The 14,045-nt window shown below is 42.3% G+C and overlaps 1 protein-coding gene across 6 annotated transcripts in view; it reads left to right on the forward strand.

The window, feature by feature from the left end:
- LOC110499755 (zinc finger DHHC-type palmitoyltransferase 17) overlaps nucleotides 1-14,045 on the forward strand; it is a 49,386-nt gene that overhangs the window by 939 nt on the left and 34,402 nt on the right. For 3 of the 6 annotated variants that reach the window (XM_036945137.1, XM_036945140.1, XM_036945139.1), the window contains exons 2-3: nucleotides 609-712; nucleotides 11,913-12,016. In XM_036945137.1, coding sequence (XP_036801032.1) covers nucleotides 650-712; nucleotides 11,913-12,016 — 167 coding nt within the window. In that variant the 5' untranslated portion in view covers nucleotides 609-649. Of the gene's footprint in view, nucleotides 1-320; nucleotides 450-521; nucleotides 713-11,912; nucleotides 12,017-14,045 lie in introns of those variants that run through there. The other 3 variants (XM_036945138.1, XM_036945141.1, XM_036945136.1) reach the window with 3 other exon arrangements.

Consider the following 14,045-nt stretch of genomic DNA (forward strand, 5'->3'; position numbering starts at 1 on the left):
AAACTTTATGGAAGCAAACACACCATTGCATAGATTTACGTAGGGTTCATTTTGGTAGGGATTTTTTTGTTTACATCTTGGAAGTAGCCTAACTAACTAACGGTTATACAATACATTAACTGCTTTTCCAAACCTATTTTAAAATATGTATAGCCATAACAGTATTAGTCATGATGTTAATACTACAAGATTACTGTAAAATACATAAATATTTATTTCGTAAATAGGAACGTTTTAAAAAAAATGTGACGCAATTTCTCGTGCAGATCACACAGCTGCAACAAGGTGGGGAATATTAGCGTTCAAGGTCGTCCATGCACGCACATATCTGAATCATAACGTTGTTTCGTGTCAGGCATAGAGTGTTATAATAACAGTAGGCTATAACAATTACACCTCAAATGGCTTTACATGTGGGTACCGACCTCCTTTCATGACTTAACCTAGAGGTATTGATATGCATGACCCGATACAGAATTATACCAAAACGATGATGTGACACAATGACGTAATGCAACATCAATGTACCCCCAGAAAATCGCAGGACGGTTTGTGAGCCTCGAGCATCGCTTTGACCGAACGTCCCATCCTCCTGTTTGTTTCTACAGAGCGTTGTGTCCCATAATGCTTGGCGAGATTGACCACCAAGATGGCTGACGTTATGGATGAATATGAGAAAGAAGCTGGCTGTGTTCCTATTCTCCATCCAGAGGTAAGCTGCTTGGCCCTGCATCTTTGCACGGGGTTATAACGAGGGTGGATCTTGTACATGTCGGAATCTACTAAACCGTATAAATTCACCGTGTTTTGGGAGAACCAGGATGCCCCCCTCATCGAGGGAGGGCAGCTACCACCAAATACATGTCAGGTTTTCCCCTGCTGCGTAATAGCATGTTAGCTAGCCAGCTAATTTTGCTGAAGGTGTTTCTGAATCTAGGAAATCAGACGACATTCTTGGGTTGTTTATTGTGCCCAACAGATAAGCTACCTTGAAAATAACAGAATTACCGAACATGAGATCGTAGGTAGTTATGCTGAACTGGTTTATTGTCGTCAGAAAAGCAGGGCTTTGCTGCAGCCCGAATAATGACTTGTGCTGAAATGTCATGTTGCTTGGTCGGTGATGGCAACGTTAGCTTGCAAACAGAGATAGATGGGCGCGGGCCTAGCAGTGTAGTTAGCGAGGCTAGCCATGTCAGTGACAGTATTTGTCAAGTAACGTCAATTGCATTAAACTTCGCTGTCCTTGGCCAACATTCAGCCTATTTACATTTAGCCATATAAACGTATTAATGGTTTAGTTGCTAGCTAGGTTAGCAAGTTAGGGCTAACAAAATAGCTAGCTAAAGATTGTTCTTGCTAGTAGCTAGTCAGCCCTAGAGCTAGATATGTTTAGCCCATAGCACAGGAATAAACACTTGAATGTTGTGAATGTGATACAATAATTACATTCATGTTGTAGCTTTATTCCACATAAATTCAGATCTGACAATAATATTTGGGCCTTATCTGTGTGCAGATCGGCTTTGGGGCCGAAATGCATCCATTGTGACTGCTGAGAATAGTACAGCGAGCTAGCATCTAACGTTACTATTTATTTGTGTGCTGGCCGTTGGATTACTGCTGGGCTAATTTATACAGCACCCAAGACTTATTCACAGAACTTAGTAAGAGTTGAGCATGTCATATTTGGCATTTTAGTTTATATATCCTATTAAATGTGGTCTGGCAAATTGCCTTTTGGCTCAGTCTTCAAAATTAGCTGGCTTATTTATTTGTTGTCGAAATGCATTTTACTATTTGGAGTGAAAGGATACCAACAACATGGAATACAAAATTGAACTTGTTTCAGGCCACTGTCACTTGATTAACAAACATTAGATGTGTTTTTTAAGAATGGGCCAGTACAGAGGACCTGTCACTAAATTATTCATGGTTTACTAACTCACTTGTGTTGGCCAACCTGTTACGCCACATGGTGTAGGAAGCTTATTTACCCCTCTTGTCTTGGTGCAAAAAGTACTAAGTTTTCAGTCTGTGGGCTGGCAGCAAGCCACAGAAACAGCCATTTATTTGAAAAAGCCCATATTTGAAAGACAACCAATGGGCATTAAATAGTGCCATCTTGCCTTTTGTAAATCATTTGGCAAACCCACACACTTAAAACACACTGACTGAAAATTCTCTTTTAAAGAAAATACAATTTCCCTGGTATTAGTCTCACACCAAGTTCCTGCCAATTTGTGTTACTTTTGCCAGATGCGTCTCTTTTTCTTACTCTTGTGCTTAATGAGTTTTTGAAATGTCAAGCCTCATTCCTCTCCATTTATTGGTTATGCAGGCTCTTTTGACATGATGTCACAATTACTGATTTGTATACGTAGTGTGACACTGCATAGCTTAGATTTAGCCTGTGGTCAGGCATAGGGAAGTTGGGCCTGAGGGGAGAAGGAGGGTAACTGAAAACAATGTCTCCTTTCATAAAAATCCCATCAAACACTCAACCGACGACCAACTCTGCTGCGGAATTAAACAACAGCATGTCAGTTAGGAGAGGGTGAAATCTCAAACCATAAAGCATGTTTAACCTGCGGAGGGTTAGGTGTTGCTGTAGTGATAGACGACCTAAACACAGGATTATGTAGTGTTCTGCTCATTGGCTATTATCTATGTGATTTGTAGTATGTAGCCTAATAATACATATTAATATATGCCTTTTAGTAGACACATTTTTGTTTATCCCAGCGGGAATCAAACCCCCTGATCCTTGGTGTTGCAAGCGACATGCTGTACCAACTGAGCCCCAAAGGACTAGTGATCTTTCTTAGGCTTCATGGGACTCGTACTGCTCTTCTATGTGGACTAATTACGTTATTTCAGTAAGACTGCAGCTCGGCTCGTCACAAATCCAAGCCGTTTGTTGAAGATGGACAGCCCCATGTTGATATCTTGACTTCATGATGGCGGTGGGACATTGACTGCTTGGAAAACTGCCATATGTTGCATGTTCCCTTGGTACAAATCTCTGGCATGACTCGTCTATCTATCGCTGCAGTATTCCACTCTTGGTCATGTGTGATTGGAATGAGCAGTGTTAGGCCTATGGCAGGCTGTCTGTGACAGAGCCTGCTCCAGAGCCCTCAGGCCGTAACTGTCTCCTGTCTAAGTAGAGGAAGCATTACGCCTCGATGACAGCGTCATTGCCTTTTGTAACCCCAGAAATACTTTTATTTCCAATGGAATTCTGCATTTGTCTTGCGTTGCAGAGGCAGTAGTAGTGCGTTCTGTGTGGTGCGTACGCTGGATTTCTCCAACCTATATGTCAAACTGTATGTGTAGACGGCTTGACAGAAATGGTAGCAGAAGGTGAATGTTGAACTTCTGTTGCACACACATCCAGATGATGCAGTGTACCATAAATACACAGTCACCTGCAATCATGTTGGTTAATCCCTGGATAGAGGTTACACTTTCTCGGATTGTGAAGAATAGTGTTGGGCTATGTCTGTTGCCTCAACCTTGTTGCTGCTGTTAAAGAGCCTTCAGGCTTAGTGCCCTGGTCTGAATTCCAGAAGGTTGACAAAATACTTTTTCAGATTCCTCCAAAGCTTAGCTGTCATGTGGCTTTTGAGTCAAAGAGCTTTGTGGAAAAGCCATCTCCACTAATGCAGCATAGCCTAGGCCTAAATGTTTTGCATCTCTGATATAGGCTGTACATTTATGGCCTGTCTCTCTGATTTGTTTTATTTGAATGAGAAGCCTTTAGTGTTCTCTGGTTGATCTCTAAAAGAGAGACGTGTGAAATTCAAGTGCCACATGACCCCACCACCATCCACCTGCTCAGTTTTGTGGTGAACATCTGGTGTACTCTAGGGAGTCCCAGAGAGATGCACATCAATAAGCTACCCTTGGATACGACCGTTTGATATGCAAGTTCACTTATACTCTCTGTCTAGGCCTGTGTTTTCCCCTCTGAATCTCATTAAACATGTCTTCTCATGAATTTCAGCCTCTTTTTGCAATCTTTCCTATTGTTGATTTTGTTTGTCTGACTGTCAGCCACAGATATAGTCTGCGTCCCAAATGGCTCCCTATTCCCTACTTTGGACCAGAGCCATACGGGCCCTGGTCAAAGGTAGTGCACTAGGCTATATAGGGAGCATTAAGGGATGCAGCCTAACTCCTAGGCTCCTGACCCAGTTTAAAAATGCAAATTATTGTTTTTGAATAGAACAACTACAGAATCTTGCTCCGTTGCTGGATTCATAACGTCAATGGAGGCAATAGACGGCACAGAGAATGTAAAATAACAGAGATAATGTAGAAAACATAGTCTGTTTCTCTTTGCTATCCTTTATAGTTGCTTCTTAAACATAAAAGTTCTCCAGTCCAGGTAGCATCCTCTCTCACTCAGCCATTGTCCTCCCATTAAATGAAACTGTGTGACTATTGAAGTAGTAATACAAAATAAATGGCCTTCATTTCAGATTGTTTAGATTGGGACCATCCACTGTGGTTGGTGAAGCCTTATCCTCTCTGTGCTTTCGGACCTCATCTGGTGGCAACCCCTAGCTACTGAATGGATGTAGCAGCAGCTTCAATAGATTATGAGCGGGTCAGGTGTACTCTACGATGGGCAAGGAAACATGTCCTCTGCCCTGAACAAGCTTCAGTCAATGAGTCAGGTGCAACAAATGGTGGGATGTATTTAAAGTGTTGGTGATGAAGTCTGGATCCAGAGATTGTATCTACAAACTACAGGCTACAGATGATGGCAAATACCCATGTTGACTAAATGATTTGAGATAACTTGTAAAGATGGGAATACAGGCACATCATCACAGACCTATACTCTGAATGAAACTTATGTAATTTAGTTTGGTTTTTTGCTAGCCTAAAATCTGACACTAAACTGAAGAGGAGCACATTAACTCATGGGGATACTGCAGCTAATACAAAGCCACGCGATTCCATAGTCTACATTTAGGTTCGTTTTTTTAAAGCTTATTTTTAGATCTGGGCGCATGACACCGTCCCCTGGGATGAGCCTGCCATATGTCCTTATTGACTGAGAACCTCCTTGATCACTGCTTCTTCAAACAGACAAGATTCAAATGGTGAGCCGATTATGATTTTTCAACGCCGATACCGATTATTGGAGGACCAAAAAAGCTGATACCGATTAATCGGCCGATTTAAAAAGAAAAAAAAAAAAATGTTTTTTTAATGTATTTGTAATAATGACAATTACAACAATACTGAATGAACACTTTTTAACTTAATATTTAACTTATAATTCATTTTTATTTTACCTTTATTTAACCAGGCAAGTCAGTTAAGAACAAATTCTTATTTTCAATGATGGCCTAGGAACAGTGGGTTAACTGCCTGTTCAGGGGCAGAACGACAGATTTGTACCTTGTCAGCTCGGGGGTTTGAACTTGCAACCTTCCGGTTACTCGTCCAACGCTCTAACCACTAGGCTACCCTGCCGCCCCGTGGTGAATACACCCCTGGCATGCTGACTGTCCACCTTGTGTTTCTCTCACTGCCATGTAAGGAGAGCTGGTTCAGCACTTCACTCTACTCCAGTGTAACTCCTGTGACATGCTGCAGGACTGATTGAGCATGGGTGGCTTCAGGCACCCTTAGTGCCTCTCACCGCTCACTCCTGGCTATCTTTGAGGCCCTTAGTCAAGCCACCTTGTCCCTTAGCTAACATCCATGGCTGGAGGCTGATATCATTGGCTACTGGCCTAAAATAGCCCTAACAGTTTTGCTCTGTCTTTAGGGGTTTGTTGTATTGCCAAACCATCCTCCACTTCGTCAGATAATGTAGTTGCTGCTAGATTGGAGAGACAGGCCGTTATGGCCCCACCAGCAAAATAACATCTCTCTGTTCCTGGAAGAAGTTGCTTGGACCTGTTTCTCAGCATTTTTTCAAATCATCAGATCATGTTACTTACCGCTGTCGACGACATAACAGTGCATGAAACTGCCCCAATCCGTACCTTGCCGAAAGCAAATTGGTGGTTTAAAAAATACCTCTCCTGAGTGGGATTCTGGCATGCTCACCAGAATTCCACTCTTTGTGGCTGTAGCTATTCTGATGAACACTTACTATAAGCTAGTGTTTCCCATACCAAGCTCTGTTCACCCTCAGGCCATCGTTTGGCTTCCATTGTTTTCAATTGACAAGTTTGATACCTTATGGTCATGTGTAGCTCCCTTGGTAGAGTGTGGCTCTTGCAACGCCAGGGTCGTGCGTTCGATACTCACTGGGGCCACCCATAAGAAAAGGAAGGCTATGAACGCACTACTAACGCACTACTAACGCACTAGTTGCTTTGATCAGATAACAATAACAATAATAATATGCCATTTATGTCAGAGGTAGGGTTGCACAGTTTGGGGAATATTCAGAGGTGGAAACTTTCCGTGGGAATTAACAGGAATATATGGGAGTTAAAGGAAATGAATGCAAATTAATATTAGTACCATTTTAAATGGTTTTTGTATTGAATATATTTACCATATCATATGGAGACAAACATAAACATTTACCTTATCATAAGTAGACATCATTACAAATGATTAAATCATTCCAATATACATTTTAAAAACAATTTAGTTAAGGATTGAACTTTAATTAAATGAGTTGACTCGTCACATGGGATGATTTCACTGAACAACAAAAGAAAAGGAATATTGAACGATCCATCGCATCTACCAACAATGTTTTCAACATACATCTGTAAAATGATGGTGTAGAAACTAAAGCTTTGGTTGTCTTCCTCTCAATGTCCACCTCTTGAACATCAGACTCTGAGACCTCATCTTCACTGTCACTTTCCAACCTTGTTGAGGATGGCTCGTTGTCAGGCTCAAAAGGCCTCAAATTTGCCCGACATGGCCGCCAATTTTTCAACCCTGGTATTGGTCAGCCTGTTGCGTGCTTTGGTGTGTGTGTTCCCAAACAAGGACCAGTTGCGCTCTGAGGCGGCTGATGTTGGTGGGATTTGGAGGATGATGAAGGCGGGAAAGAGTCTCAGATCCACAGTCTCTTCCACCAGGTGGCTGATGAGATATGTTGGCATGACTGCCATATTGCATCTCCATCCCAAAGCCCTTGCTTGGAAGTGTACTTCGCCAGACTGCCAAGAACCTTGCCCTCATCCAGGCCAAGGTGGCGAGACACGGTAGTGATGACACCATATGCCTTGTTGATCTCTGCACCAGACAGGATGCTCCTGCCAGCATACTTGGTGTCCAACACGTATGCTGCGGCATGTATGGGCTTCAGGCAGAAGTCTAAATGCTTTTTGATGTATTTCAGAACTGCAGTTTCCTCTGCTTGGAGCAACAGTGATGTGGTCAGGGCAGTATGGATTTCTTCTCTTACATCTGCAAGCATAGTCTGAACATCAGACAGGATGGCATTGTCTTTCAGGAGTTTCAAGCTACGGATGTTGCTGGGCAGCTTCAATGTGGTGCTCTTATTCTTCTCACTTTGCTTGGTGAGGTAGATTGCTGCTGATGCAGCTTCAATGCATGAGCAGCACAACTAATAGGTGTAGGACTCCTCCACTTTAGACCAAGCAGCCTTCATGTTCGCAGCATTGTCTGTCACCAGTGCAAATCCCTTCTGTGGTCCAAGGTCATTGACTGCCTTCAGCTCATCTGCAGTGTAGAGACCGGTGTGTCTGTTGTCCCTTGTGTCTGTGCTCTTGTAGAATACTGGTTGAGGGGTGGAGATGTAGTTAATTATTCCTTGCCCACGAACATTCGACCACCCATCAGAGATGATTGCAATACAGTCTGCTTTCTCTGATTTGCTTGACCTTCACTTGAACTCTGTTGAACTCTGCATCCAGCAAATGAGTAGATAAAGCATGTCTGTTTTGGAGGAGTGTATGCTGGGCGAAGAACATTCAGAAATCTCTTCCAATACACATTGCCTGTGAGCATCAGAGGTGAACCAGTTGCATACACAGCTCGAGCAAGACATTCATCAGAATTTCTCTGACTACGTTCCTCCATTGAGTAAAAAAAACAACTTCTCATTCCAGGAGGACCACGAGCTGTTGCTTTCGAATAAGGGGTCTGATTCATCATTTTCACCTCAAATAGAAGCGGAGGGACTTTTGTCAGAGGTTGCATGTTGTGAGCGCTGAGGGAACTTTATGCACTTGGCCAGATGATTCTGTGTCTTTTTTTGCAGTCTTCACATATGATTTGGCACAGTATTTGCAGATGTACACCATTTTTCCTTCTACATTAGCTGCAGTGAAACGTCTCCACACATCAGATAGTGCCCGTGGCATTTCCCTGAAAAGATTAGGAAAAAAACGTGTTTTAAAAAAAAAAATACAATTCCATGTACAGATTAATAGTTAAGTAGTTAGATTAAACAACTCCTTTGTAAGATAAATGTTTTAAAATGAAACATGTATGAAACAGGTGAATTAACACTCCTCAGTTAGCAGGCTCAAGCAAGCTAAAACCCACCTGTTAGCAAAAACTAACTAGCAGAAATTGTTAGTTAGAAATTATTGAAACAGTTAGAAATGATTGAAACACACTTTGCTGTAGGCTACTATTTACTAGTTAAGAAAAAATTATGTATGTCATATAAAATATATTCACCCCACCCAGTATTCTAATCAAAACTTACCAGAAAGCATTTAGTCCTTGGCTCAGACAGTGTAGTAGTGTGGGCTCAAAAGCATCTCATTAGTGTGCAAGATCTTGAGAATCAGCTGCACATGTGATGGAAGAGTGCACTGTGCATGCAGAGGGTTGCAATTCCATTGAATTGGGGATAGTTCAACCAAAATATGCCACAAGACCTAGAATTGCCTTGTGTAGCCCACAAAAAAAGTTCACTATTATAAGCTAACTTTTTTTTGATGATTTAAGCAAAATTCCCAAAATTCCAGGGCTTAAATTCCTATGGAAAATTTCCGGGAAAATTATGGAAAGTTTCCGACCCTTTGCAACCCAAGTCAGAGGGCATGGATGTGATTTGAGGGTCTTTTGAAAGACTGCCAGAGGGTAGTCTTTCATCTGCCTGGCATGGCTCCTCCCCCTCTCCTCCCTTCGCCTTTCATCCCTCTCCATCCTCCAGTCAGCTCTAGCTCCTCTCCTCCCTTCAGGGTAGCCTATAGATTACTATACATATATAATGATCTCATTATAATCCTTACCCCTCGTTAACTGTCTACCAAGTGTTTTTCCCATCAGATTTTCATCCGTATAGCCTTCTGTAGGTCTATATGAGCAATCATTAACCCAGTATCCTTAGTCTGCTGTAGGTATATATGATTCATCATTAGCCCAGTATCCTTATAGTCTGATGTAGGTATATATGATTCATCATTAGCCCAGTATCCTTATAGTCTGATGTACAGTGCCTTGCGAAAGTATTCGGCCCCCTTGAACTTTGCAACCTTTTGCCACATTTCAGGCTTCAAACATGAAGATATAAAACTGTATTTTTTTGTGAAGAATCAACAACAAGTGGGACACAATCATGAAGTGGAACGACATTTATTGGATATTTCAAACTTTTTTAACAAATCAAAAACTGAAAAATTGGGCGTGCAAAATTATTCAGCCCCCTTAAGTTAATACTTTGTAGCGCCACCTTTTGCTGCGATTACAGCTGTAAGTCGCTTGGGGTATGTCTCTATCAGTTTTGCACATCGAGAGACTGAACTTTTTTCCCATTCCTCCTTGCAAAATAGCTCGAGCTCAGTGAGGTTGGATGGAGAGCATTTGTGAACAGCAGTTTTCAGTTCTTTCCACAGATTCTCGATTGGATTCAGGTCTGGACTTTGACTTGGCCATTCTAACACCTGGATATGTTTATTTTTGAACCATTCCATTGTAGATTTTGCTTTATGTTTTGGATCATTGTCTTGTTGGAAGACAAATCTCCGTCCCAGTCTCAGGTCTTTTGCAGACTCCATCAGGTTTTCTTCCAGAATGGTCCTGTATTTGGCTCCATCCATCTTCCCATCAATTTTAACCATCTTCCCTGTCCCTACTGAAGAAAAGCAGGCCCAAACCATGATGCTGCCACCACCATGTTTGACAGTGGGGATGATGTGTTCAGGGTGATGAGCTGTGTTGCTTTTACGCCAAACATAACGTTTTGCATTGTTGCCAAAAAGTTCAATTTTGGTTTCATCTGACCAGAGCACCTTCTTCCACATGTTTGGTGTGTCTCCCAGGTGGCTTGTGGCAAACTTTAAACGACACTTTTTATGGATATCTTTAAGAAATGGCTTTCTTCTTGCCACTCTTCCATAAAGGCCAGATTTGTGCAATATACGACTGATTGTTGTCCTATGGACAGAGTCTCCCACCTCAGCTGTAGATCTCTGCAGTTCATCCAGAGTGATCATGGGCCTCTTGGCTGCATCTCTGATCAGTCTTCTCCTTGTATGAGCTGAAAGTTTAGAGGGACGGCCAGGTTTTGGTACATTTGCAGTGGTTCGATACTCCTTCCATTTCAATATTATCACTTGCACAGTGCTCCTTGGGATGTTTAAAGCTTGGGAAATCTTGTTGTATCCAAATCCGGCTTTAAACTTCTTCACAACAGTATCTCGGACCTGCCTGGTGTGTTCCTTCTTCTTCATGATGCTCTCTGCACTTTTAATGGACCTCTGAGACTATCACAGTGCAGGTGCATTCATACGGAGACTTGATTACACACAGGTGGATTGTATTTATCATCATTAGTCATTTAGGTCAACATTGGATCATTCAGAGATCCTCACTGAACTTCTGGAGAGAGTTTGCTGCACTGAAAGTAAAGGGGCTGAATAATTTTGCACGCCCAATTTTTCAGTTTTTGATTTGTTAAAAAAGTTTGAAATATCGAATAAATGTCGTTCCACTTCATGATTGTGTCCCACTTGTTGTTGATTCTTCACAAAAAAATACAGTTTTATATCTTTATGTTTGAAGCCTGAAATGTGGCAAAAGGTCGCAAAGTTCAAGGGGGCCGAATACTTTCGCAAGGCACTGTAGGTATATATGATTCATCATTAACCCAGTATCCTTATAGTCTGATGTAGGGATATATGATTCATCATTAACCCAGTATCTTTATAGTCTGATGTAGGTATATATGATTCATCATTAACCCAGTATCCTTATAGTCTGATGTAGGTATATATGATTCATCATTAACCCAGTATCCTTATAGTCTGCTGTAGGTCTATATGATTCATCATTAACCAAGTATCCTTATAGTGAGCCTTGGACAAGTGAGCCTTGGACAAGTGAGCCTTGGACAAGTGAGCCTTGGACAATCCATAGTGGCCAATAGGGCAGGAGCCCATATCCTAAGTCTGTAGTGTGGGGCAGCTTGACGTACAAGTACACCCCCTGGACAGGACGCTAGTCTGTCACCGGCCCTTTCATTGGAAAATAGATTTAGTAGGAATCTAGACGATATATAGGCCTGTTATGGTTGTTTTACAGTCGGTACTGTACACGTGAACCAAGTTTCATGCTTTTATGAAAACCCTAACTGCATTCTCCTGGACCAATAGTGTTGTTCAGTAAAGGTTATAGAGACTGAGTGAGAACTGGGATGTGATGTGTATTTAACAGTCACCAAGGCAGCAGTACAGCAGTCCTCCCGGGGTGAGGGGGGTGGTTAAATGACGTTGCCATGGCGTTGCCGTGGAGGCTAATAAGAATGTGAAGGGCCTATGTGGGTGGCCCCGGCTCACTGTTGCCCACCATCAGAACACGACACAGCCTCCTCCAACTCTCTCTGTCGCTCATTCAATCGCTCTCGTGAGATGACGCTGTGCCATCTGGGTAGGCCCACTGGGTCCAGGCAAGGCACGGATTGATGAAACTCATTGCTGTTTTTTTTTCTCTCCCAACAGGAACTCAAGCCCCAGAGTCACTATAACCATGGCTACAGTGAGAATGTGGGGCGCAAGAGCCACGTGGATGACTACAGTACCTGGGACATCGTCAAAGCCACGCAGTAAGTACCCACGCACCGCCGGGCTCACGTGTGTGTGTGCGTGCGTGTGTGTGTGTATGCGCACAAAGCTTGGCCGGTGTGGTTCAAGGTATACAAGCAATGTGGGCTGGTATACAAGCAATATAACTGGTTTTAAAAACACTTCCTGTTGCGGTATAGTTATCTTACTTGTGTAGCAGGGCAAACATTTGCAGGCTCCACGTTGTTCTCCAGCACACAGGCCTGACTGCTTTTATCCTTTATTTAACTAGGTCAATTAAGAACAAATTCTTATTTACAATGACGGCCTCTGAACAGTGGGTTAACTGCCTTTTTCAGGGGCAGAACAACAGATTTTTACCTTGTAAGCTCAGGGATTTGATCTTACCACGTTTTGGTTACTAGGCCAACGCTCTATCCACTAGCCTACCTGCGGTACCATGCAAAGCAGCTCCCCAGACATGTGGCTAAGAGAAGCTGGCATTTCATCAATCTACACACAATACCCCATAATAAAGCGAAAACAGCTTTTTAGAAATGTTTGCACATTTATAAAAACAGAACTTATTTATTCAGACCCTTTGCTATGAGTCTCGAAATTGAGCTCAGGTGAATCATGTTTCCATTGATCATCCTTGAGATGTTTCTACAACTTGTTTGGAGTCCACCTGTGGTAAATTCAATTGATTGGACATGATTTGGAAAGGCACACACCTGTCTATATAAGGTCCCACAGATGACAGTGCATGTCAGAGCAAAAGGTCGAAGGAATTGTCCATGAGGTCGAAGGAATTGTCCATAGAGCTCCGTGAACCTGTACCCCTAGGTTCAGATCTAGGATCTGTTACCCCTCCCCCAGTCCTAACCTTAACCATTAGTGGGGAAGATGCAAAACTGGCTCAAGATCAGTGTCTAGGAGCAACTTCACACTACACCGCTATCGATACTCCCTCTAGTTGGTTTGCATATAGGGTAACAGACAGGCCCCTAGTATGGACGCTCGCAGGAAACCACTAACAGAACATGTATTTCCTGTGTGATTTACTACCAGCCTCCCTGGACTTGTTTCCTTGTTCTGGCATCGTCAGGACCAGATATGTATCAGCTAGTCTGCACTACCTGTGATTTCCCTTCCCCCATGAATGTGTTCACATGGTATTATGAAACGTTCCTTCCCCTATGATCCAGACCAATGGTGAATGACCACAGTTCCTTCAAAGTATTCACACCCATTGACTTTTTACACACGTTGTTACAGCCTGAATTTAAAATGGATTAAAAGGAGTTTTTTGTCACACACAATACCCCATAATGTCAGTGGAATTTTGTTATCAGATGTTTTACAAATTAATAAAAAATGAAAATCTGAATTGTCTTGAATCAATTTGTTATGGCAAGCCTAAATAGGTTCAGGAGTCAACATGTGCTCAACAAGTCCCATAATAAGTTGCATGGACTCACTCTGGGGGCAATAATAGTGTTTAAGCTACTTTTTGAATGACTACCTCCTCACTGTACCTCACACTTGTACCCCACACACACTTGTCTATAAGGTCCCCCAGTCGAGCAGTGAATATCAAAAATTGATTCAAACACAAAGACCAGGGAAGTTTTACAATGTTTCGCAAAGAAGGGCACCTAAAACACAGACATTGAATATCACTTTGAGTATGGTGAAGTTATTAATTAGACTTTGGATGGGGTATCTACACCCAGTCACCTCAAAGATACAGGTGTCCTTCCTAACTCAGTTGCCGAAGAAGAAAATCCGCTCAGGAATTTCACCATGACACCGTACCCAAACCGGCCATCGTGCGCCAATTGATTTTGTCCCCCCACACCAAACGCGATGACGACACGCAGGTTAAAATATCAAAACAAACTCTGAACCAATTATTTTAATTTCGGGGACAGGTCTAAAAGCATTAAACATTTATGGCAATTTAGCTAGCTAGCTAGCTAGCTTGCTGTTGTAATTTGTCCTGGGATATAAACATTGAGTTATTTTACCTGAAATGCACAAGGTCCTCTTCTCCGACAATTAATCCAC

The sequence above is a fragment of the Oncorhynchus mykiss genome, chromosome 15 (assembly GCF_013265735.2).
Source record: "Oncorhynchus mykiss isolate Arlee chromosome 15, USDA_OmykA_1.1, whole genome shotgun sequence".
Classification (NCBI taxonomy): domain Eukaryota; kingdom Metazoa; phylum Chordata; class Actinopteri; order Salmoniformes; family Salmonidae; genus Oncorhynchus; species Oncorhynchus mykiss.